This window comes from Pseudophryne corroboree, chromosome 4 (genome assembly GCF_028390025.1).
Source record: "Pseudophryne corroboree isolate aPseCor3 chromosome 4, aPseCor3.hap2, whole genome shotgun sequence".
NCBI classification, from domain to species: Eukaryota; Metazoa; Chordata; class Amphibia; order Anura; family Myobatrachidae; genus Pseudophryne; species Pseudophryne corroboree.
In genome coordinates, this window is record NC_086447.1 from 29,305,618 (window position 1) to 29,332,514 (window position 26,897).

At 39.6% G+C, this 26,897-nt stretch overlaps 1 protein-coding gene across 1 annotated transcript in view; it reads right to left on the bottom strand.

Annotated features, from left to right (window-relative positions):
• LOC134910772 (uncharacterized) overlaps positions 1-6,524 on the bottom strand; it is an 80,388-nt gene extending 73,864 nt beyond the window's left edge. The window contains exons 1-3 of the mRNA XM_063919156.1: positions 6,462-6,524; positions 5,890-6,024; positions 2,772-2,838 (exon numbers count right to left, since the gene is read on the bottom strand). Of these exons, the coding sequence (XP_063775226.1) occupies positions 2,772-2,838; positions 5,890-6,024; positions 6,462-6,524 (265 nt within the window). The remainder of the gene's footprint in view (positions 1-2,771; positions 2,839-5,889; positions 6,025-6,461) is intronic.
• Positions 6,525-26,897: the final 20,373 nt, after the last annotated feature.

A 26,897-nucleotide genomic window follows, 5' to 3' on the forward strand; every position in this document is an offset into this window, starting at 1 on the left:
AATATGAGTGTCCAAGTCTCTTAACGGCAAAAAGGGGAGGAAAAGGGGGAAGGGAAGGTGGGGGTTAACCATCGGAGTTCAGAGACACTGTCGAAAATATTAATTGTCTGTCGGACCCAAAAAAAATAAACCAATAAATCAATAAATAAAAGTAGTGTGGACAGACACAAACGAATGTGTTAAAGCAATGGTCCACTGACGTTAGGTTTATGTGAGCTATTAAATTCAATTAAAATGGGCTTAAAGCTTAATATCTCCGGTTCTGAGGGTCCAATCTGCTCAAAATCAGGTTATCATGGAAGGGTAGATAATTAGCTACCGGAGAATACCAACCACAAGTTTCTGTAACCACCACAAGGCTCATGACAAGCGTTGGAACCCATGGTGGGTCTGAATTAACAGGCCCATTATAGTCTAATGGAAAATGGGTCCAATTTGCATCCTCATATCTCTGTTTCTTGGTGTCCCAGAGACTCAGTACTGGAACCATACAAAAGAGGAGACTCTTGGCTTTTGGGGAAGACCAACCACTAGTTTATGTGACACTGCAAAGGGAAATGGCAAGCAACCGTATGTCGGGTCACCTCCAGATGTCTGCCAAGATTGCACAGGATACGGGGTTTCTGGCTAGATAGAAAATACTGTACAGAGATGCTAAGCATGGTAATTTGGCATCCAGGACCTTAGGGAGGAGCTTTTATATCTCCCCATTATACTAAGTAAGATAACACATGCCGCTGTACGTTACAAGCTGTTCATGCTATTCAGTACTCAAAAACAAAATACTGTACAGAGACGCTAAGCACAGTGATTTGGCATCCAGGAACTTAGGGAGGAGCTTTTAGCTCTCTCCATTATACTTAGTAAGATAACACTTGCCGCTGTACGTTACAAGCTGTTCGTGCTATTCAGCACTCAAAATACAAAATACAAAATACTGTACAGAGACGCTAAGCACAGTGATTTGGCATCCAGGAACTTAGGGAGGAGCTTTTATCTCTCCGCATTATACTTAGTAAGATAACACACGCCGCTGTACGTTACAAGCTGTTCGTGTTATTTAGTACTCAAATACAAAATACTGTAGAGACGCTAAGCACAGTGAGATGGAGCTTTCAAATAGAACTGCTTTTTGCTGGTGTGTTTGGATAGTCGTGCACGGATCAGTGAGATCCGTGCGTGCTTCTCTGTGTAAAAGGGTCAGAAACAGTTAAAAATTGAAAAAAAAATTGCATGGGGTCCCCCCTCCTAAGCATAACCAGCCTCTGGCTCTTTGAGTCGGTCCCGGTAGTTTAAATACCAGGGAAGAATTGACTGGTGTCCGCCAGTATTTAGACAACCAGCACCAGGCTCTTGGGCAGGCCCTGGTTCCAAAAATACAGGGGACAATAGATGTAGGGGTCCCCCATATTTTTAAAACCAGCACCAGGCTCTACTAGCCGAGAAGATAATGCCACAGATGAGGGACAATTTATACTGGTCCCTGGGCCATGGCATTAACCCCCCCCAACTAGTCACCCCTGGCTGGGGAACCCTGGATGGGTGGGGACCCCTTAAATCAAGGGGTCCCCCCCTCCAGGCACCCAAGGGCCAGTGAAGAAGACCAAATCTGTCCCCCCCAGTCCCTGGTCCATGGCAGGGGGGCTGATAGCCATTTCCAGTGTTAAAAATAATAATATTGTCTTTTGTTTTAGAACTACAAGTACCAGCAAGCCTTACCTGCTTGCTGGTACTTGGACCACAAGTACCAGCATGCGGGGAAATAATGGATACACTGGTGCCTGTAGTTCTACAACAAAACAAATACCCAAATAAAAGCAAGACACACACACCATGACAGTACAAGTTTATTAAAACACACTTACACACTCATACATACTTACCTGCATCCATCACCGCCCAATCACATCCCCTTCCCCAGTGGATCCAATAGGGTTACCTGTGAAAAAAAAATACTCACTTATTATCCGGTGTTGATCGGTCCTCTTCGTTCCTGAAGTAATCCACGGCTTTAAAAAAACAAAAACGAAATCCCGGTCCACGCCACTAAAGGGGTTCCATGTTTACACATGGAACCCCTTTCCCTGAATGCCGGGACTCCCCGTGACTCCTGTCACCAGAGATACAAGCAGCCAATCAGGTAGCACCAGGTCATGGCATTCTCTTGATTGGCTGTGCGCTCCAGGCCCGTCAATCAGGCGGAACGCAGCTCCTAGGATGGAGTTTATCGCAGCTCCATTCAGGCCTAGGATGGGAACATTGCTGTCTGCGGCTAACCGTGAGGTTAATTGGGGTCACTCAGGTGCGCTACTCCTGATTGACAGGCTAGTAGCGCACGGCCAATCAGGAGTGCGCCATGATGTGGCACAACCTGATTGGCTGTTGGGATCTCTGGTGACAGGAGTAATGGGGCTCCCGGCATTCGGGGAAAAGGGATCCATGAGTAAACATGGATCCCCTTTAGTGGCGTGGACCAGGCTTTTTTTTTTTTTTTTTTTTTTTACAAGGCCTTGGATTACTGCAGGAAAGAAGAGGACCGATCATCACTGGATAATAGGTGAGTATATTGAAATTTTGGTTTTACGGGTAAACAATGGGATGGATTCTACTGGACGAGTGAACGTGATTGGCCGGCGTGGGATGTAGGTAAGTTTGTATGCGTGTGTAAGCGTGTTTTAATAAACTTCTACTGTCACACTGTGTGTGTCTTTTTTTTATTTGGGTATTTCTTTTGTTGTAGAACTACAGGTACCAGCAGGCCCATTATTTACCCAGATGCTGGTACTTGTGGTTCTCCAAGTACCAGCAAGTGGGGGAGGCTTGCTGGGACTTGTAGTTCTAAAACAAAAGACAATATGTTTTACACTTGAAAAGGCTATCAGCCCTGCACCCACCGCCTTAAGGTGCGGGGGACAGCCTCGGTATTCACCCCTGGCCCATGGGTGCCTGGAGGGGGGACCCCTTGATTTAAGGCATCCACTCCTCCATGGTACCCGGCCAGGGGTGATTAGTTGGGGGTAATTCCACAGCTGCAGGGACCAGTATAAAAGTGTTCTCTGGCTGTGGCATTATCTTCTCGTCTAGTAGAACCCGGTGCTGGTTTTAAAAATACGGGGGACCCCCTACGTCTTTTGATGCCCATATTTTTGGAACCAGGGTTGGCCCAAGAGCCTGGTGCTGGTTGTCTAAATACTGGGGGACCACAGTCAAGTTTTCCCCAGTATTTTAACTACCAGGACTGGCTCAAAGAACCCGAGGCTGGTTATGTTTAGGAGGGGGTACCCCACGCAATTTTTTTTCCCAGTTTTAACTATTTCTGCACTGTACACAATGAAGCCCTGCACGGATCACACTGATCCGGCCGGTCTTCATTGTGTTAAGTCCGTCAGTGTTTTACTGTTCTCTACTGTAAAACACTGCCAAAATACGAATTGCTTCAACATCGGTGAACTCAAATTTACAAAACATGGTAGTTTAGTAAAGTACTGTGTTTTGTTTCAAAAAGTTGCATTCGTACACTGCCGATGTCAGCCGAGATTGATCTCAGCTGAAATTGTCAAAAATACGAATCTTAGTAAATCTATCCCTAAGGGAGGAGCTTTTATCTCTTTCCATTATACTTATAAAGATAACAGTGAAACCAAAGGGTGGAGAAAAGAGTTTCGGGGTGCGCTCAGAAACAGCAGCAGGTGTGAAAAATTCTGTCTAGGAGGGTACTCTCAACCTCCCCACATAAAGACTAATACAACAAGAGTGACAGAAAGTGAATCACAATGCGCTAAAACCAGTGTAATAAAAATACATAACTGAATACATTCACCAATATTTTTCCTCCTCCACGTTAGCGTAAGTGGATCTATTCCTCATGTGCATGTAAGGAAAATTGAAAAAATATGCCATATGGTGAAGTACAGTTTTAATACAATAAAAACATAATTTCCAGCATCAATCATTCAAAGAAAGTGCAATAGCATAATAATAGCAATAGTGGGGAATCCTTTGGAGGCTGCAGAAATGAACAATTACCGGCTGGATGCAAGATTATTCGCATAGAACAATCCTGACGGTGTATGAGTCTGTTGGATAGCCCGGGTTCCTTAGACCATGTATACAGATGGCTTTCCTGTCGGGTTTTAGTCCAGTCAGCTGCCTCCGTCACCCCACGTGGACGTGGGGTGACGGAGGCAGCTGACTGGACTAAAACCCGACAGGAAAGCCATCTGTATACATGGTCTAAGGAACCCGGGCTATCCAACAGACTCATACACCGTCAGGATTGTTCTATGCGAATAATCTTGCATCCAGCCGGTAATTGTTCATTTCTGCAGCCTCCAGAGGATTCCCCACTATTGCTATTATTATGCTATTGCACTTGCACTTTCTTTGAATGATTGATGCTGGAAATTATGTTTTTATTGTATTAAAACTGTACTTCACCATATGGCATATTTTTTCAATTTTCCTTACATGCACATGAGGAATAGATCCACTTACGCTAACGTGGAGGAGGAAAAATATTGGTGAATGTATTCAGTTATGTATTTTTATTACACTGGTTTTAGCGCATTGTGATTCACTTTCTGTCACTCTTGTTGTATTATAAAGATAACACTTGCCGCTGTAACCATTACAGCAGAGTACGTTACAAGCTGTTCATGCTATTTAGTACTCAAATAGAAAATACTGTAAAGAGATGCTAAGCACAGTGATTTGGCATCCAGGAACTTAGGCAGGAGCTTTTATCTCTCCTCATTATACTTAATACTACAGGATTTGGATGCTCACATATCCCTAACATCAAAAGACCCTACTGTACCTGTAACACGTTCGTGTGCATCTGTATATGCTGTACTATATGTGTCTGTACTGTATGTACTGTTATATACTGTATGACATACTGTACTGTAGAATAATGTAGCGTATTGAGATCTTGAGTTCTTACGCTGTAGTTCAGTATTGTATTTTAATGGAGACCACACGCATGCGCATTGGTGATTTTAAAACGCAACATCAGGTGAATAATCGCAAGTATTACACTCAAAGGTTATGCCAAACACTCTGTGTACCTCCCTTCACCTGCGCGCGCCTCCTTGCACCCAGGTATGCTGCGTATGCCCGATCGTGACTAACGCCTCAGCCAGCCAAGATAACGGAGGATCCATCTGTTTCTCCTCCCGTCACCATTCTGCTGCCCCCCTGCCCCAATCATCCTCCCATCCATCTATACCACCCTGTCCTCCTTCTGTCCCACTACAGACAAGGAAGTCCACTCCCTCATCTTATCCCCCTCCTCAACCTGCCCGCTGGTCCCCCTCCATCTTCTCCGCTACCTCTCCCCCACTGCCTGCTCCCAACTTGCTCACCTTTTCAACCTATCACTTTCTACCGGCATCTTTCCCTCACCATTCAAACATGCTCTGGTCTCACCTATTCTAAAAAAAAACTACCTTAACCCTTAATCACCCATTAGGTACAGCCCCAACCCTCTTCTCCCATTCTCATCCAAACTACTTGAACGACTGGTCTACAGCCATCTCACAAGCTACCTCTCTGACAACTCCATCTTTGATCCACTACAATCTGTCTTTCACCAACAGCATTTCACTGAGACTGCCCTGATGAAAGTCACCAACGACCTGCTTTCGGCCAAATCCATGGGCCACTTCTCTTTGCTCATCCTTCTGTACCTCTCTGCTGCCTTTGACACCGTAGATCATCCTCTCATCCTCTGCACACTCCAAAACATTTGCCTCTTTAGCACTTTCCTTGACTGGTTTACCTCTTACCTCATTAACAGCTCCTTCTCTGTGTCTGCCTCCGGCACCACCTCACACCCTTCCATCCTTCCCTCAGGGTTCGATCCTCGGCCCCCTTCTGTTCTCCCTGTACACCTCTTCCCTGGGTGCGCTCATTAACTCCTTTGGCCTTCAATATCACCTTTATGCTGATGATCTGTACCCCTCTGTCCTCTCTCAGGTTTCCAGCTGCCTCTCTGCCATATCCTCTGCGATGTCTGAGTGCTCTCTGTAGCATAACATGGACAAAACTGTACTAATTATCTTTTCCACAGCCAGAGTAACACCTCCTACAAATATCTCTATCACTGTTGACAACACCATCATCTTCCCCGTTCCCCAACTCGATTGATTGGGCATCATTCTTGACTCCACCCTCTCCTTTGCACCCCACATCCAAGATCTGGTGCAATCCTGTCAGTTCCAGCTACGCAACATTGCTTGCATCAGGCCATTCCTTTCCCACTCACTGGTCATCTTGTGGCTCGACTACTGCAATGTTCTCCTTACTGGACTGACTTGCTCCTATCTTGCTCCCCTCCAATCTGTCCTCAACTCCACAGCTAGGCTTATTTTCCTCTCCTGCTGCTCTACATCTGCCACTCCCCTTCAACAAAATCTTCACAGGCTCCCATTCCACTACAGAATCCTCTTTAAACTCCTCACCCTCACATACAAGGCCATCTCTAATTTCACTGCTCCTACATCTCCAACCTCTTCTCCTTTCATACTCCCTCTCACCCCCTACAGTCGGCCAATGACCGTCACCTCTCCTATACCCTGGTCTCTGCTTCCCATGCTCGAGTTCAAGATTTTGCCCGTGCTGCACCACTTCAGTGGAATATGCTCCCCGTTCCATTAGACTCTCTCCGACCTTGCAAAGCTTCAAACGGGCACTGAAAAATTACCTATTCATCAAAGCGTACCCTTACAATGCATAACCTATTTCTAAGGCTGCTCCTTCATCCCCCTACCTCATGCTTTGACCAACTCTGCTTTGCTCACATGCTGCCATTAGGCTACCTCCCGCTTGCTTGCAACTCATGTCATCTGTCTGTCACCCCTTCCCGCTAGATTATTAGCTCTGCAGAGTGGGGCCCTCTTTCATCTTATTGTCAAAGCCCTCTTCTCGACAAATTTCACTCACAGCTTTCTCCTACTCAGCGACCATCTTTACCTGCTTTTTCTCCTGCTGGTAAAGGATCATCTCTATCTATGGCCACCAGCTCCTAGTAGTACGCTGATCACTCTGATACAGCTTCCATCTAATCTGTATTATGTTTTGAGAATTGTGGTGCTCTTTGTTACCTGTACTCTATTTTTATTATTTCTATACTGTAATGTTAAGTTTTGTATATCTGTACTGTCCTTTGTACGGTGCTGCAAAACATTTGTGGCACCTTATATATAAAATGTAGTAATAATTATAATAATAATAATAATAATAATAATTATTATTATTATTATTATTATTATATGAAATTACTGAAAAATAAGCTGTCTGCCGTTTTATTTACAAAGCAACACAGCCTGTTTCCATGGGTATATCCCTCTAATTAGCTGATGTCTGCTATTCATTGCTACTTCTCTGCTGATGAAAATGAACAGGCACTTCCACGTAGTGGAACACGGTGGAACGCATACCATAACTTCCGTTTCCACTGAATGGAATGCAGTGGAATGCATGTATGGAGGCATACAGCCCTCATATTGGAAACCAGTGTGTTCTTCTGGTCTGTGTCTAGCAACACAGGAAACAGGGGGGTTGTGCCAGTGATTAATTGATTACTGAATATATGATCATTTATGGTTTTAATACATGGACTTTAGGACTATCCACCATTGTTCTGAAGAAGGACCCCCACATTGATGGTCCAATTGCGTTAAGTAGGTGGATGTACCAGTGACTGCAAAAGGGGAGTCACTGGTAAAACCAAAAGGGAAGTCGCTAACTCTCTCAGGTGTATATCTCATGACTTGGACCAAGGTCGCGTGCTCCATGGACCTGGTGATACTTTTAATTGTCGATTGAGAATTCTGATCCCTTATTGTGGAGATACACTGTATTACATGTGCTTTTTGCACTGACTAAATGTGAGTGTAATGTGTTATTACATTTTTTTTACTTTATAATGGTGTTGCACTAAGTCCTTCTCCTTTGAGTTTACATGTGCTCCAGTGGATAAATATACACTAAGAAAATGATCTGCAAACAAATCAGGAGTTGGGCCTTATACACATCAGAAGTATTTGGACTCTACTGTTTGCTACCTTTTAAGGTTGTTGTATTTTATTTTATTATGTGTACGTATCACCTTTCTCAGTGCCATGGGTGATTCCTCTATTTCATTGTGCATGCTTCAGGATTTGTGAACCTTGGTAGTAACTCAGGCTGCAGTTAAAAGGTTCATTGTGCTAAAAAAGTGGTTATTTTTACTTTTACAATTACACACTTAGAAATGTGAACTCAGAAATAAATTAGTTTGCATTATGAACTGATGGAGTGTCTATGATGCACCACCAGTAATGTTAACATGTTTACTGCTTACAATGTACTGTATACATGGAGCTGGGTAACTCACTTTCACTATTGTATTCAGAAAGCAAAGTAAAAAAAAAACTTTGCTATGGACCTCTCTCTGAGTCCCTTCCCCCAACCAAAGCTGGAATGAGCCCTGTATTTACATATTGTTTTATCAACTAATTTAAGTTTTCCTCCCTGTCTGTGAAATCAGAAGTCTCCAGGGGGGTAAGCTGCCTGGTGGGTAGCCTTTCTACAGTATGAATTGAATAGAGAAGTTGTTCCCTGACAAAAAGATATGTACTGTGGCCTAGCTGTAGCTTGACTGGGTTCCATGCTTGTGGTCCTGGGTTTGATTCCCATAAACTGAGAATGAAATTATTATTTTTTTCTTTACACAGATGGAGCCATGCTAATCGTGGCTTTGTCTGTGTCTGGGTGTGACTGTCTAGGTGTGCCCATCCCCTTTACTGGGAGCATCTCTGTGCACCCCTGTAGCGGGGCTAGGCACCGTATTGCCTAGTCCCACCTGGAGTGCACATCTGCAATGGAGCTACACTAAATGAGTGCAGCTTCATCTGTACTTTTTTAACATTCACTAATTTAGGGCCCCTGAATTCAATAGAAATATGAACACAAAAAAATATTAGTTTGCATTATGAACTGATCAAGTGTCTCCGATGCACCATCAGCTGCCATCTGGAGAGTGATTTTTCTTTTCTTTAAACTTTTTTCTTTACACTTTTACACATTTTGAAATGTTAACACAGAAAAAGATTAGTTTGCATTATGAACTAATGGAGCATCTCCGACACACCAATAGTAGTGTACAATACTGTATAAGAATGTTCACTGTCATACGGGTGTCCTGCATCATGGGTGCAGGACGAAAGACACACAGTGTGACACAGGATGCCCATACAGAAGTACTAATACAGTAATGTTGTCCAGACAGAGGGAATTCAGCACCTCTGAGCTGCTTGTGCTGGTTTGGTAGAGGGACCAACACTTCACCAGCAAACGGGAGAAGAAGCAGGCCTATCATAAGGCCAAAAAGGAGATCCAGCAAAGTATGACCATAAAAGGTCACTCCAGTCCCTCCAGAGGTGCTGGAGCGATCTTGTAAGGAGGGACCCAAGACACCTGCAAGTCCTCAGACACCATAAATACAGTAGATTATTACTGTACATTAAGTTAGTTACAGGCACTGTATAGCTAAACAAGGTTCACTGTAGTGGCAATACTGTTTGGCTTAATGTACTGTAAATGATAGTGAGGAACGGTGAGGTCACTGTCTAGTTTAAGGGGAGATGTACAATTGTACATGTAAGTAAATAGAGTACAGTAAAAGTACTGTAAGTAAAAACAGTCTAGAAGTAAGCCTGTGAAAATAAAACAAAAAATAAAAAAGTTATTTTGTGTTGTACAATCTGTGACCACTGTACCTACCCCACTGCGACTCTGTACATGTAAACCTGCTGCTTGTGTTGTTGTTTGGAAATACAGTTAAAAAAAGTAATTTTGTGTTGTACAATTTGTGTGTGCTAAATTTACCCCACTGTTACTTTTTTCACATAAACCCGAGTGTTGTGACTCCCAGTTGCTCGTGGTGTTTTAAAAAATATTGTGAAAAAACACCAAAAAAGGAAACAATAAAAAATGTTGAAAAAAGTTATTTTTGGGGTGTACAATCTCTGTGCACTATACCTACCCCCCCACAAATTTGTTTATGTAAATCCAAGTATTGTGACTCCCCACTGCTTGTGTTGTTTTTGATTTAAATTGAAAAAAATCAAAATAGCAAACAATAAAATGTTTTGAAAAAAGTTATTTTGTGTTGTACAATCTGTACTTATCCCACTGAAACTTTGTTCATTTAAACCTAAGTGTTGTGACTCCCTGCTGCTTGTGTTGTTATTAGAAATTTGTAAAAAAACACTAAAAATGTAAAAAATAAAAACTCTTAAAAAAATATTTTGTGTTGTATGATCTGTGTACGATGTACACTGCGACTTTCTTCATGTAAACCCAAGCATTCTGACTCTCTGCTGCTTGTGTTGTTTTGAAATACATTTTTTAATAAACAAAACTAAGAAAATCAAAAAAGAAAAAAATTATTTTGTGTTGTGCAATCTGTGTGCGTCATACCTTCCTCATTGCAACATTGTTCATGTAAACCCAAGCATTGTGTCTCACCACTGTTTGTGTTGTTGTTTGTAAATAAATTTAAAACAAAACAAACAAAAAAAAAAATTGTGTTGTACAATCTGTGTGCACTGTACATACTCCACTGCGACTTTGTTCATGTAAACCCAAGTATTGTGACTCCCCACTGCTTGTGTTGTTGTTTGGAAATAAATTTTGAAAAAACAAAACAAAAACAGGAAAAAAAAATTAAATTAAAAAAAGTTATTTTGTGTTGTACAATCTGTGTGTTGTGTACCCACCGCACTCTGACTTTGTTTATGTAATCCCAAGCCTTCAGACTCCCCGCTGATTGAGATGTTGTTCGGAAATACATTTTGATAAAACAAAACAGAATCCAATAAAATAAATAAAAGTTCTTTTGAGTTGTACAGTCTTTGTGCGCTGTACCTACCCCAAAGCGACTTTGTTCATATAAACCCAGGTGTTGTGACTACCCACTGCTTATATTGTTGTTTGGAAATAAATTTTGAAAAAAGACAAAAAAACAAACAAACCAAAAATAAGTTATTGGTGTACAATCTGTGTTGGCTGTACCGACCCCACTGCGAATTTGTTCATGTAAAACCAGGTGTTGTAACTCCCCGCAGCTTGTGTTGTGGTTTGGAAATACAATTTGGAAAAAAAAAGCAAAAAGCAAAATATAAAAATATTTTTTTAAAGCTATTTTTTTGTTGTACAATCTGTGTTCTGTACCTACCCCACGGAGACTTTGTTTTGTAAACCTAAGTGTTCTGACTCCCTCCTGACTGTGTTGTTGTTTGGAAATGCATTTTGATAAAACAAAATAAAACCTAAAAAATAAATAAAAATAGTTATTTTGAGTTGCACAAGCTGTGTGCACTGTATTTACCCTACTGCAACTTTGTTCATGTAAATCCAAGTGTCTTGGACTTCCAGTTCCGGGTGTTTGGAGTAAGTAGAATCTCTGTGCTGCTCCTCTGCCTGCTCAGAATGGAAGTGAACAAGCCCGTGACCGGGTGAAACGCGTTTTCCTAGTGGGCACCTTGCCTGTCTGACATTTGAATGGGTGATATTTAATGCCTTACCTATTTCATTGTGGGCACCTTGCCTGTCTGACATTTGAATGGGTGATATTTAATGCCTTACTGATGCCTGTTTGACATTTTTGAATGGGTGATATATATATTTTTTCTTTGATTAAGCATTTATGCTTTAGCTGAATATTTCCAGCTAGGCTGTATTTCACGTGTGTATACTCCCTCATGTAGGTACATTGTTATACAACCTTGTGATAGGGGTGGGTAATTTGTTCCCCGCTTTTCCTGCGGGCACACCGCCTGTCTACTGGTTGAAGGGGTGACACACTAACGCGTATTTGCTTTATCTGGCTAAGCCTTCACGCTTCAGCTAAAATATTGTGTGTTTCAGGAAATATTTCTGTTGGGTGATATTCTTTGCCCTTTTGATCAAGCATTCATGCTTTGGCTGAAATATTTTCCAGCTAGGCTGTATTGCATGTGTGTGCACTCCCTTATGTGGGTACATTGTGATACAACCCTGTGATAGGGGTGGGTAATTTGTGGCCCCGCCTTTCCTGCGGGCACACCGCCTGTCTACTGGTTGAAGGGGTGAAACTCAAACATTTATCTGCCTTATCTGGTTAAGCCTTCACGCTTCAGCTAAATATTGTGTGTTTCAGAAAATATTTCTGTTATTTACATGGCTGATGTTCCCAGTGAATGAGTACAGCATATTTGCTTAATTCTTTGTTTATGCACATTAATAAATATTATTTCTTTATATATTCAATGCAACAGGGACAGGTGTTGTGCGATCCCGCACTTAGTCTGCCCTAGGCAGTTTCAAACTGTGTGTATTATGTTTTTGTTCCTCTGAGGGCATGTCACCTAGGGGATTGTTTCATGGGTGACAATCCATCTGTCTCACACATTATCTCATGTCAAAAAAAGCAACAACTGTTGTTGACAGTAATATACTTTGCCACTGTCACTAGTGACCTTGAAGTTTATTTTAGTGTATTACACAAGTTCTTTGGTTGTAAAATACTACTAGGGTCTGTTATGTACAAGTAACGCTATACCACACTCAGTGAATTGGCACCAATTGCAAGAATTTATCAGTATGTTTATGGTCATCATTATTACATTTACCATTTCTTTTTCCTTTTGGTACCTGCCTGGTCATCCGTCACAGTTACTAGGATCCATCAGTATTTAAACAACATAGGTGACCGAAAGGGACCTACAACAATTAATTCAATTGTTTATTTCAATATCTCCTCTACCCTATAACCATTTTCTTGCTTTTATTCCTTCTGTGAACTCTCATCCACGATTCTGGTGAGCGTGTCCCCCTAGGGGACGCGTCTCGCCAGTCTAACGTGGACAGCAGATTCACACCTACCCAACTGTGGTTATTTTTTCTTCTCAACGTAGTCCTATTATTCTTTTCTTGAGGAGGAACCAATCCTTCCATTTTGGTGCACTCTCATTGGTGGTATAGGGTCAGTTCTTTCTACGACCATACCCCTACATTCACGCCCAATCTCGTCCGATCTTGGAAGCTAAATGGAGGTGGGCTGGGTCAGTACCTAGACAGGCGACTGCTAGGGAATACCCGGTGAAGTAGGTAGACTCCCTTCCCTATAGAAATAACACCAACAGCAGTATCACCACTTATACTCAATCCTACTACCTCTTGAACCTTTATTCGTCACAATTTATTTATCCACAATAGTGGCAAACTATTAGAATTGTTAATTAGTGTGTGGGCTCTTCCACTCACGAATCTAACCCTATTTAGGGCCGCATTAATACAAACACAGTTTGTACAGATCTTTGGCAGACGGAAGCAGCTTAAGATGTAGCTATCTTCCGATATGCATTTATCCAGGCATAATTAAGATCTGAACATTTTACAATTTTTGGGAGACATACTTCCCATATGACATATCAATGGCTACTTATGTTTAATTTGTCTTGTTGAGATCTCATGTATTTTAAAGAGCAGAATTAAAAGACTACGTTATCAATTTTTAGGCACATCACTTATCGACTATCACTTAGATAATTTAAAAAGAGTGCACCCAAACAAGAGTCATACTTTTCTCCTTGTGCATATACAATTGTTTTTCTTTTCGTGACTCAGGGCGCACCGCCATACGGACAGATAGGAATTTCCAATAATTATTGTCCATCTCTGGCCCCTATATGATTACGTATATACTTTGAATCTAGGTCGGTGCAGGATCCAAAACCCTCCTGTGTGCTCAGATATACCCTCAGATTTCACAGCTGCGAGCAGCCTCTAACTAACCCGACCATCCACGTTTTGAATAGTAGTTTGCCGCCAATGAGAAAAGAGGTGCAGAGGTACGATCCGACGACCGCGGGAAGCATTACATGCAGCTTGAGAGATTCCTATTTTGACAGCTCTGGGCTCTACTTTCCGGCGCTACTCCACCCCCTCCCCTCCTTTGAAGTCCTTCTGACAAACTTCATACCCCTCCCAGGGCCAGTAACCTTGTGGTGAGAGGGTTGTGGAGCTGGGGAGCATTTCAGGTGCTCTTGCAGGTTGCAGCCCTACAATCCACGTGACACCAGGGAACAGAGCTTCGCCGGCACCCAGAACTATCATCAGCAGTGCTGTGACAAGCCTTCTCTCCAGGAATTATCACTGAAAACACCTCACTCCACATTGAAAAGAAAGTCTCCTCTATCGGCAGAAACGCAGAGCAGGCAATAATATAATGTCAGAGACGGAACCACATGTGACCTCTCCAGCCACTAAAAATCAGCTACTGCCTCTGAAAACAGCGACTTACCACAGGCACGTCGCTCACCTGATGCTCCAATTTCTTAATCAGATATAGTGGAAGCCATAAAGTCCTCAATGACTACGTTACTATGCCAGGCAGTGGCAGATATAACCACCCAGCTACATAATCTCTCACAGTGTGTTGAAGATACAGAACACCGTATAGGTGGTATATGCCATGATATGGCGGCTCTACAGCTTACAGCAAATGCCCTAAAAAAGGAGAATTATCAACTTTGGAACAAGATAGATGATCTTGAAAACAGGAACATACGGACCAACCTCCACTTGGTAGGTTTACCAGAATCCATTAAAGGTCCTAGCCTGTCTTAATTTGTTCAGCCAACCCTCTCTAAACTTTTTGGGATAGAAAAAGAATGCCAAGACCTGGTAATTGAACTGAATCATCAAATAGGCCCACTAACCAAAAAAATGAGTGATCGCACTAGAGTCACCATTTTTCAATGCTTAAATTACTTGCACAAGCTAATATTTTGGACTGCGTCACGCAAACATAAGAACATATTTTGGGAAGGGAAAAAATTCTTCAAATTTCAAGTTGTTTCGGTGGAACTTACTCATGCTAGGAAAGCATTCTCTCCCATCTGCACACAGCTGATACAACAAAATAAATAATTTGCTCTAATCTACCCAGCGATGCTGCATATCTTTATAGGTAATTCTCACTATGATTTTTTTGATCCAGCTGATGCTGCATCCTTTTTTAAAGAACATAACTCCGCTTTGGAACTGGATCGTGACATTTCGAATCCAGTGGCTCATTCCTCTGCTTAATTTTCAGTGTGTCTTCTACATGGCTCACGTGATCCAATGAGTATTTACCTCTGCTACATACTATTTGTTACTAAAAGAAACTCTATAAGAAAGTTTTACTAATGTGACCATTATTATTATTATTTTTCTGGTCAATATCATTGTTATAACAAATATGTTATATATTAGAATGATCTGTATGTATCACCAACCATTTAACGTAATAGTGTCGAACCAAGCTTCACTACCCTCCACGCTACTCTCTTCCCCTCCCTCTATATTTTCCCCCCTCCTACTACCCCCTTCTTATCTTGTCATGTTTTAAAAGGAACAAAGAAAAGAGTTTTTGCATTTTACATACCATATTTGGGACAAAGCTCCTATAATATATAAAATACTGGCATAATGCACTGTGTTCTACTATCCTATTTCCATTTTGTAATTTTAGGTTCCTAAGTCTAGTTAATAGACTAATTTTTCTTCTTTTGTCTCCAGGTTAGCGAAGAGCAAATTACCCGATAAATGCTTCCTAATGCTTTAATTGATGTGTTGAGCCCTTTTGGCTTATCAGTGTTTGATAACCTGAAGTTTTTTCTGGATGTGCTTGCTATTGTTTTCTACCTCTTTAAAGACTTATTTTATTCACTTTCTTTCTCTTCTTTTCCCTTTTCGTCTCTTTTTCCCCCTTACCACCCTCTACACCCATTTCCCCCCCTCCATCTCTTTGGGAATAGTACTCCAAATGTTGTACTGTATCTTTCTGAAGAATCTTTACACCAGTATCTATATGCTATTTGCATAAGACAATATCTCCCTCTATTATCTCTTTTTTTATTTAAATGTTTAAGATAACTATTGGTAGTTGGAATATTGGAGTGATTAACTCCCCAGCCAAACATAGAAAGATTTTAATGTACCTATCGAAGCAAAATATTGATATTGCCTTTTTGCAGGAGATGCAACTTACTACTGCAGAGACAACTAAATTACAAATATTGATTTGGACCTTATTAGCAGCATCTCCATATACGTCAAAATCCCAAGGATTTTGTTATCCTAGCTAAGAAGTGCTTAGGTGTTATGATCTACTCTATTGAAACTAACTCTGAGGGCAGATATGACCTCCTCGAGATAAAATATAAAAATACAGATCTTGTCCTATGCAATATGTATGGCCAAATGTTTATTCCAAACATTTCATGCAATCACTTCTAGTTAAAACTGACCCTACATTTGCATGCACAACTTATTGTTTGTGGTGATTTTAATCAAATCACCTCACAAATTTTAGACAGATCATCACACAGCACTTCACATTCTTGTATTCCCAAACTTGGTATATCTAATTTTTCTAAGAAACTACTCCTTGTAGACGTATGGAGAGTGTTTAAACCCTACTGATAAGAGCTATACCTGTTTATCAGCTGCCCACAACACCTTCTCACGCATAGACTTTGTGTTTATTTCAGGGACCATGTTGTCAAGAGTGATGTCTGCGGAGACAGAACCAATAGTGTTATCGGACCATGCTTTGGTATGGATTACTATAGATATGCCCACTGAGAAAGGTCCTTTTGCTCCCTGGAAATTTCCTTCTCGTCTTGCTCACTCCCTCAAATTTCAAAAGAGACTTCAGAAGGTTTGGGATGATTATACACTAAACAATCAATCTTATGCAGAACTCGATCCACCTTTATTTTGGCAGGCTGCGAAAGCAGTCTTAAGAGGAGTAGTGATCTCATATGTTTGCTGAGCCAATAAAATACAAGCTTCAACATATATCTTTCTTCAAAATTCTCTTTCAAGCGCCTTCCACCAGTTTAATGTATACCCTTCCCCCACTAATAAAAATAACTATCAGATGGCAAAAGAACATTTTGACAACTTTCTAAAAAGCACTGGAGATAAATACTTATTTAATGTTAACTACAAATTTCATCGATTTGGAAATAATAACAGTATGTTTATTATCAAATCTTCTAAAAGGTTCCCAACTTCCAGCAGTTGTTCACCCTTTACAATTAAAAGATGGCACCTACACTTCCTCTAATGAACAAAAAGCTCAAGAATTAAGAGAGTTCTATGAAAACCTTTATTCCAGTGACCAGACTCATAGAACCCAGGATAGTCACACTGTAACCCACGATTATTGGGACTCGCTCCAATTTCCTCAACTCTCACAAGATCTGATACCTTCTCTGACGGCACCTATAATGGTCGAATAAGTCACCAAAGTAATCCAGTCCTTGAAAACAGCCAAAGCTCCAGGACCACATGGCTTTAGCAGAGGTTTTTTATAAAATATTCCTTAATCACCTTGCTCCTATCTTAACAAAGGTCTACAATCATATCACATCTACCAACTCCTTACCTAAGTACTTTAATGTAGCTGTAATTAAAGTTTTGCCCAAACCTGGCTGCAACTTATCACTCACCGGATATTATAGACCAATATCTCTACTAAACATAGATTATTACATTTTGACCAAGATCTAGGCAGAATGCCTGAAAAAATCCATCCCCTAATTATTCACCAAAATCAAACAGGCTTCATACAAGGCTGTCGCTCATTTGTAAATGTTTGCAGAGTTTTTTGTGCGATTCAACACTTATCCGCCTCTCCCTCAGCAGATCCTCATGTCATATTAGCGCTTGACGCCAAAAAGGCGTTTGACCTAGTACTCTGGCCTCACCTGTATATGGTCCTTAATAAATTTGGATTTCTCCCTTCATTTATCAGTGTCATAAAAACTTTAATACTGTACGTGAACTCTCAATCCCACATTTCAGCTAATGGCTATTCGTTGACCCTTTTCTAATCCAAAAATGTATGAGACAGGGATTCCCTCTTTCCCCTCTTCTTTTTGCGCTTGCAATTGAGCCCTTAGCCATAGCCCTAAGATCCTCCCCCAAAGTCAGTGGCATAAACATAGGTAAAATAACTCTAAAAGTAGCCCTATTGCTGATGACATGCTGCTTTTTATTTCTTATCCTGAATCCACATTTCCAGCTATAATGGACATTATTCATTCTTTTGGACTGAGGTCAGGGACCAGGGTCAACGTGGACAAGTCAGAATTGCTCTTGATAGCAGGCTTTTTATCTAAATTAAAAAGCTCTGCTTTTTCAGAGTGATTCAAATTGTACACATCTTCCATTAAATACTCAGGTATCTCCATGCCAAAATCCTTACATGATCTTTACTCAAATAATTTTACTCCTAAAATCACTAATTTAGCAACCACTTTAGAAGGATGGAAAAATGTCCCCCTCTCTCTTTTGGGGAGAGTAGTGGTAGTTAAGTGCATCATATTCCCAAAGATCTTTTATCCAATGCAAATTTTTCCTATAGCCCTTACTAAAAAAGATATTGCCAAATTTACCAGACATATTTCTAGATTTCTCTGGCAAGGTAAATGGCCCAGGATTTCCATGGCCAAATTAAAAAGTACCAGGAAAGCAAGAGGCCTTGGTATACCAGATTTTGAAAATTTCTCCTTAACCATCTTTTTTAGGTACACTTGCGATTGGTTGACTGGACAAAATCATAATGTATACTCTTCCTAAGATTAACCCCTACCAGCATGTATTCTCTAGGAGCTCTCTTATTTGTAGATATTCATGATATACCCTCAGCAGTTATGAACAATATCTTATTCTAAGACACATATAAAGCTTGGCTACTCATTAATAAAAAAATCTCAATAGAAACCCTCGTTCATCTTCTCTAATCCCAATTTGGGGAAATATCACATTCCAACCATCTTTGCTAAATGCTAAATTTCGGGAATGGCGATTAAAAGGAATTAGCAACATATCAAAAGTCTTTGACCCGGGAGGCAAGATGAGACACTTTAAAGATTTAAAATCCTCATATCAGCTTGAAAATAAAGACTTCTACATCTATCTTCAATTACGACATTTTATCTGCTCTATTCAAATAGCTATGAATGATACATCCAAACCTTACCCTATAGAATCAATATTTAGACGTACTATGAAAATGCTGTCTAAAACAGATCAATTATATGAAATTCTGATTAACATCTCAGCAGAAACACAAAGAACAAAAACTCTTCAACTTTGGTCCAAAGATTTACCAGCTCTCACTAATATAGATAAAACTTCTACATAACTATGATGACTTCATCCTTCACATTTTATTTTCTTCATACCTCCAAGAAGTCCATGTTAGGACTATATATAGAGCTTATATAGCCCCGGCGCAGAGAATACACATGCTAAGTTCTGAATCTGGCAGCTGCATAAAATGTCATATGTTAAATGCCAAATTTCTGCATTGCTTTTGGGAATGCTACAAGATTAAAGTTGTGGAACAAATTTACCTAATTTATCAATTCTATTTTATCTCTCCATCTGCAACAAGACAGTTTGGCATGTCTATTCTCAAACTTACAAAACTGGCTGTTAGGCCCACATAAAAAATTATATCACCCCTTTTTTAACAATTGTATGTACGATTGCTTAAAAGATTATACTAATACACTGGACATACCCATCTTCCCCCACTATACGAGAAGTTAAATGCAAAAAATACCAAATTCTATTTTTTTAAAGGAAACTGATTTCCCCTTCTTCTTCCAACTGTCTCTCCAAATTCTACCGAAAGTGGGGACTATATATAACCTCATTACACACCTCCACTAAAGACAATTTCTTTAAGTCTTTTGGCTTGGCAGAACGAGAAGCTTATAATAACTTTGTGGCATCAAGATAAGTTACCTAGACTAGCCATGCTCCTCAAACTTTCTTAATGTGATGCTACCATACATGGATTGTTCTGCAAATAGATATTTTATTTCTAATTTCTACTCTCTAAATACCAATTTACAGTTTATATATTGTCTTTTCTTTTATAAGAACAGGATTCACAGGACATGCACTTACTACTACAAAATTCTCCCCACCCTCTTTTATCCCTTCACTTGTCCTCGTCTACTATTCTTCTTTCTCCTTTCTTTACTGTCTTTATATCTCTCTATATACACTTTATCTCTTCTTATCATATTTGGGTTCCTAATGTATGTTAAATATAATACTTGGGAAAGTTCAATAGTTGAAATCAAGATGACAATCCTGCATAAGCATAGTGTCCTTGATTATTAATCTTTTATATTGATTTATGGTTCAAATCTTGACATTTATATTCTGTATCTACCTTTCTATTACCATTGGACACAGTTTTATATGTATATATGACCCAATATAATTTCATTATGCTTTTTCAATGTGTTTTTTTTAAAAACCAATATAACAGATTCCTTTTTTTAAAAACCCAAGTATTTTGGCTCCCCACTGCTTGTGTTTTATTAAAAAAAGTTAAAAAAAACACACCAAAAAAGCAAAAAATAAAAAATGCTGAAAAAAAAGATGTTTTTGTGTTGTGTGCTGTACTTTTCCTACTGCGAAATTGTTACTATAAACCCAAGCATTGTGTCTTCCCACTGCTTGTGTTGTTTTGTGGAAATAAATTTTGATAAAATCAAAACAAAAACAAAAATTATTCTTTGTGTTGTACAATCTGTGTGCACTGTACCTACCCCCCTTTGACTTTGTTAATGTAAACCCAAGTGTTGTGACTCCCCAGTGCTTGTGTTCTTATTACAATTTAAAAAAAAACACCACAAAAATAAAAAATTAAAAATGTTGAAAAAAGTTATTTTATGTTGTACAAACTCTGTGCACTGTATCTACCACACTGCGTCTTTGTTTGTGTAATTTCATACATTGTGACTCCCCATTGCCTGTGTTTTTGTTTAGAAATAAACTTTAAAAAAATAAATTTAAATAAAATAAAATAAAACAAAAAATAAAAAAGTTATTTTGTGTTCTACAATCTGTGTTCACTGTACCTACCCCACTGCAACTTTGTTCTTGTAAACCCAAGTGTTGTACTCGCCACTGCATGTGTTTTTGTTTGGTAATACATTTTGAATAAAAAAAATTTAAAAAATAAAATAAAACAAAAATAAAAAAAGCTCTTTTATGTTGTACAATCTTTGTTCACTGTACCTACCCCACTGCAACTTTGTTCATGTAAACCCAAGTGTTGTGACTCCCCATTGCTTGGGTTGTTGTTTGGAAATATATTTTGAAAACAAACAAAAAAAAGGTTTTTTTAATATTAAAAAAATAATAATAATAGTGTACACTGTACCCCACTGCGACTTGCATAAACATGACATTTGTAAAGTAAAATATGTACAGTGTATAATACAGCATAATATTTATTACAAAGAATCTAAAATGAATTTTTTCAAAAAGGGTCATTACTTCCTGGGAATCAAACCTGGGTTCATGGTCATGCTAAGCGTTGGCCTCTAGACTAAAGTAGCCCAAAATTAACCCATGCACATTAATTTTAACTGTCATTTTCTTAGTATAATAGTAATAGATGCACACATTCCGTTCAATGCAAAAAAATATGTGCTTAAACTGTTCTAGTCCTGTAGTCACTGTGAGTGATCATGCGTGCCCCTGTCATATTCTGTATAGAAGCAGACCTTTACCAGTCCCCAATTATAGTGATCAGAAAATAGATGTCCTTGATGTCCATTGTTCATTTGTAAGGCATGGTATTACTGTGTCACTGCTGCAGCAAACCACAAGTTGTTGTGATGATTAAAAAAATAAAATAAAGAATTTTAAAAATGGTAATTACTTCGGGAATCAAACCCTTGTACATGGACATGCTAAGCATTGATAGTACCTCTAAACTAAAGTATCTCGGTATCACTGATTGCACAAACATTCTTTTCACTGCTCATTGTCATTTTCTTAATCAGGTAATAGATGCATGTGATCATGAGGGACCAAGAATGAGCACGGCAAAATTTGCAGTGTGTTGAAAATTATGTTTCTCTTGTTGTGTATGGTAGATGTTTATTGTCATTTTTAGAAGGCTAATAGACTCACGCAATTAGCAAAATGGTAAAATTTGCAGTGTGTAATAAAACAGCAGTAATTGTGGCAAGTCCTGTAAAACATATGTACATTACAGTACTGTTTATCCAACATAAGATATATATATATATACTGTAAATAAATACATAAATAAATAAAAAGTTTCTAAAAATGTGACTCTTAAAATGGAAGCATTTTTTTACTTTACAATGAAGAATTCACTCATGCGCAATGGTGGTTTTAAGAAGCGGCACCTGGTGGACGAACACATGTATTGCACCAACTGGAGAAACAAATCATTACACTGTAACTTAAATTTTTAACCCACCCCCCACAAAATAAAGCAAAAATAAAAAAGTTATTGGTATTGTACTGTTCAATCTGTGTGCGTTGTACCTACCACACTGCGACTTTGTTCTTGTAAACCCAAGCGTTCTGACTCCCTGATGATTGTGTTGTTATTTGGAAATACATTTTGATAAAACAAAATAAAAAACAAAAAATAAATAGAAATAGTTATTTTGAATTGTACAATCTGTGTGCACTGTACCTACCCCAGTGCAACTTTGTTCATGTAAATGCAAGTGTCAGGGAGAGGCAGGGGGCAGACATTGGGTGAAATGGAGAGGCAGTGAGTAACAGGGAGAGACAGTGTGTAAGAGAATGGGGACGGGTAGAGGGAGGGAGAGGGTTGGTACAGAGAAAGGGGAAAGAGAATTGATAGGGGAGAGAGAGAAAGGAAAAGAGAGAAGTGTGTGAGGGGGAAGAGAAATTGTGTGTGTGAAAGTGACACATAAGTGACAAATCGAACTGCAGTGATTTCCTAATGCAGAAAAATGTGCAAGTTCACTTTTTCACAATCAGTCTACTTGCAACACCACACATAGGGTGTTATTCAGAGTTGATAGCAAACCAAAAAACAGTTGTCAATTAGGCAAAACCATGTTGCACTGCAGGTGGGGCTTATTTAACATGATCAGAGAGGGTTAGATTTGGGCAGGGTATGTTTACACTGAAATCTAAATTGCAGTGTAAAATTAAAGCAGACAGTATTTTTCCTGCACAGAAACAATATAACCCATCCAAATCTAACGCTCTCTGCACACTCTGCACGTGTTATATCTGCCCCACCTGCAGTGCAGCATGGTTTTGCCCAATTTATAACTTTTTTGGTTTGCTAACAACTCTGAATAACCCTTAGTAACCTTTTTGCAGATTGTAATATAAGCGCACATACACAGTGACAATGATGCATTACACAGTAGCAATTATGCCTGCAGTCACTTTTGCCATGCACGCCATCTAACTACTACACCTCTCTCTGCCCATCCTAATGGCACCCAGTGGCATGTTGATCTCATCCTAATGGCATTTTTTTAACACAGCCTACAGTACCACACCCTCCTCTTCCACTCTCCAGTGTAATATGCACCTGATTATAAGGGTGGGGACTTTTATATGCAATGCAAAATAATTGACATCTGAGATTTCTAGGAAAATTATGTTTTGCCTCATTTTGAGGTCTGATCTTGACTGGAATACACAATGTGGGACTCAGTTCTCCATGAAAAACACAAGCTTGAGCATGTTCAATTTAAAATTAACCAAACACATATTTCCTTAGCTTGTATATGAACTCTTCCAGTGACACCCATAGTGATGGGTGTTTGTGTTGTAGTGGGGATTAAACCTGCTATCCCTTTGAGGTTCTTTTTCCTGTAATGGCATAGCAGAGATAGAGATAACCGCCAAATTACAGAGTTTCAAATCCTAGAGCAGTAGAGTTTCAATTGATTACCACTAGATGCCTCCCCAAACACACCAACAGACCTTTGCCTCAGTTATTTGCAAGATGGTGACCCTGCAACACAGGGCATTTTGCGTTCTGCAGTTCAGCAAGACTGAATCCTTAATTGTGGTGCAGCGTGCTTTTCGACGCCTTTTTGGAATTGATCCACCAATGCGAAAGAGCATTTGTTTTTGGTTCCAGACCTTTGAGGAAACCAGCTGCTTATGTAATGGGAAGAGCACTTTGTGTTAAGGTGACCTTCAATCAAGAGGCAATACCCCTTGCAACTGCTACAGGCCCTTTTTGCAGATGACAAAGGAAAGCAATTTTAAAGAAAATTTAACATGGGGTCTTCTTAACATGTTTGATGTTTAGTAATGAAGCACCGTTTCATCTAAGGGGTACAGTTATCGGATACAGTGTGCACATATGGGGTTTAGAAAATCCACATGAAACTATAGAGCATGAAAGTAGTTTCCTAAAAGTGAATGTGTTTTGTGCCAGTTCTCAAAGAAAGTTTTATGGCCCTCTCTTTCAAGGGAAACACACATATGGGTCACACCTAGCTTGAAAAGCTATAGAACTGGATTTATCCACCACATTGGCAGCTGCAGGTTTGACATTTTCTAAATGACACACTGCCTCAATGTTGGATAGGTACTATGGGACCCCAAGACTTGACACTACATGCTTAGCCCCCAAGTTCCCCAGACATTACACCCTGTGACTTTTTCTTGTGAAGGCACATCGAAGACCGTGTTTTTTTTTCCATCATTAGCAACTAATCTGAAAACAAATCATGGTAGCAATGACTTCAGTGAAAGAAGATACTCTGAGATGCACTTGGGACATATTCAACTATCGTTTTTTTGATGTTATCTGTACAGCAGGTGGAGGGCACATAGAGCATTTATAAAATGGTTAGTAACATCTGATAACTCATTAAACCATGCATAACTTTTGTAACATGTTGCCACTGTGAAATATATTTGCTTGAAATTGAGTCCATCTTTTTGAAACACCCTGTATTTTTTCAATCAGAATAATTATAATAAACTCTGCAGGTTAACAGAGCAAATTTGAGGTGTTTGTCATCATTTTTGGCCACAAATATGGACCCACTAACCAGGACCAGGTTACCTCATCTGGTGGGTCCCTAATACTAAAGTTCAAGTACAGGGCACAGAACCTCCCGGGCAGGCACAACTGCCCCAAGGTATCCTGCTAGTGAGATGTTTAAATGTTAAAAGGTGTTATATAATTAAGAAGCAACAGCTATGTGTTAATAGTGTTACACAGGTAAAAGGTAGTAATTAGAATGTTAAAAAGTGTTACACTGGTAAAAAAAAATAGGTGCTAAAAAATGTTGTTTCAATACTGTATGTGCCCCAAAGCTGCCAGTGCACATCAACCCAGGAAACCCCATGCCCCAAACACATCCCTAAAACTTACAAATAGTTTAAATGTATTCAGGACTTACAAATCATAGTGCCTTTTCCAATATGCAATCTATAAATGGCAGAGATCTTTGTGTTATTAACAAAACCTTGGGCAGGTGGGAGGGGTGCCAATCCAAGCTACAGGAGTTTATCTGAATTTAAGTATACACATGTACACAATATAGAATATGTGGGGGTGAGCTTGGACTGCATACACTAATTTTAAATACAATAAGAGATGAGAATGATTGTAAGAGACAGGGAAAGATGCGAGTGATATATTCTCTGTAGAGCACTAGTGTCTGAGTTAGAATAAAATCTAAACAAGTGACTGCCCCTTGGCAAATCTGTGCTGCAATGCAGGTGGGTATGCAATGCAGATGTTGGATATATGCAAAATTAGTCAGTGTTCACCACGCATGCAGAAAAATGTATGTCTTTATCCCCCTTCCCCCCCTCACATACATAAACGTTGCACTGCAGCATGTTTGGCTCAGGTACAGTTACTTGTTTTTTTTCTTTGTTCCCAACGCAGAAGCAGCCCCTGTGAATGCCCTGTATGAGTAACTGATAATAAATATTAAATAAAAGGATGACTTTTCAAACAATCTTCATTTAAAAAGACCCTCACCTCAAACAGATGTCTACATTGGGGCCTCCACCCATCAGTATGTAATTCATCACATTATTGACACTGAAAACTCCTCCGACAATAATATCTCCATCTCGAAAATATTCATAATCTTCAAATAACCCTGCTGGTATCAGAGTACAGGCTGGTGATTGAATCTGGGTCACTGGTATCACACACTGGGCTACCACAAGTAACAGCATTGTAATAATGTGGGATGATGACAAACATCTGAATAGTGCTGCCCCAAATAATATGCAGTACTTCAGTATAGTGCAGAGCCTGGTATCTGTAGGTGTCAGAGTCATGATGCATCAAGTAGGAGCCTGGCAGCTGTAGTATCTGTATGGCAGTGTAATAGGAGTGATCAGCTCCCGTCCTTATATACCATATACTGTGATACAAGTCAATTTGTGCTGGATTTAGCTGCAGGTGTTTGTGACGGGAACATTTTTTTCCCTGTAACTAAAATATAATTTACAGCAGGTTAATCACTATCATCAAAGAAAGAAAAACAGAATGAATAGAATAATAATATTTCACTATTTGGGAACTGTCGCATCCTATAGAGAATACCACAAACATGATTACATCTTGAAACTAGATAACCTGAAATATTAATAAGTAACGTTTTTGTCTATGAGTTATCCTGAAGACAAATGCATTGTGTGCTGATTCACAACTCAGAGAGACTCACAATAACTATGAATAGTGATATCCATAAATGTTCAAATTTTTCACAATCTGGCAAATTCTAGGTATGGGGACCCATTAGATACATCTATATTGATGTTAAGTAACCAATAAAGTGGATTTCCCAAAAGGCAACAATTCTGATAATATCCTAAAAAATTCCTACTGTAGACTAACACATGACCAACCGTCCTGCTTAGTGGAAAGAAGCAACAAGGAGAAAACCGCCGTATTCCACTTGTTATCTGCTGCCCAACTGTGTACCAAAGGTAGTGAATGGGTGGTTGAGAGTACCAAGTATACAATGGAGTTCCGGATGATGGAA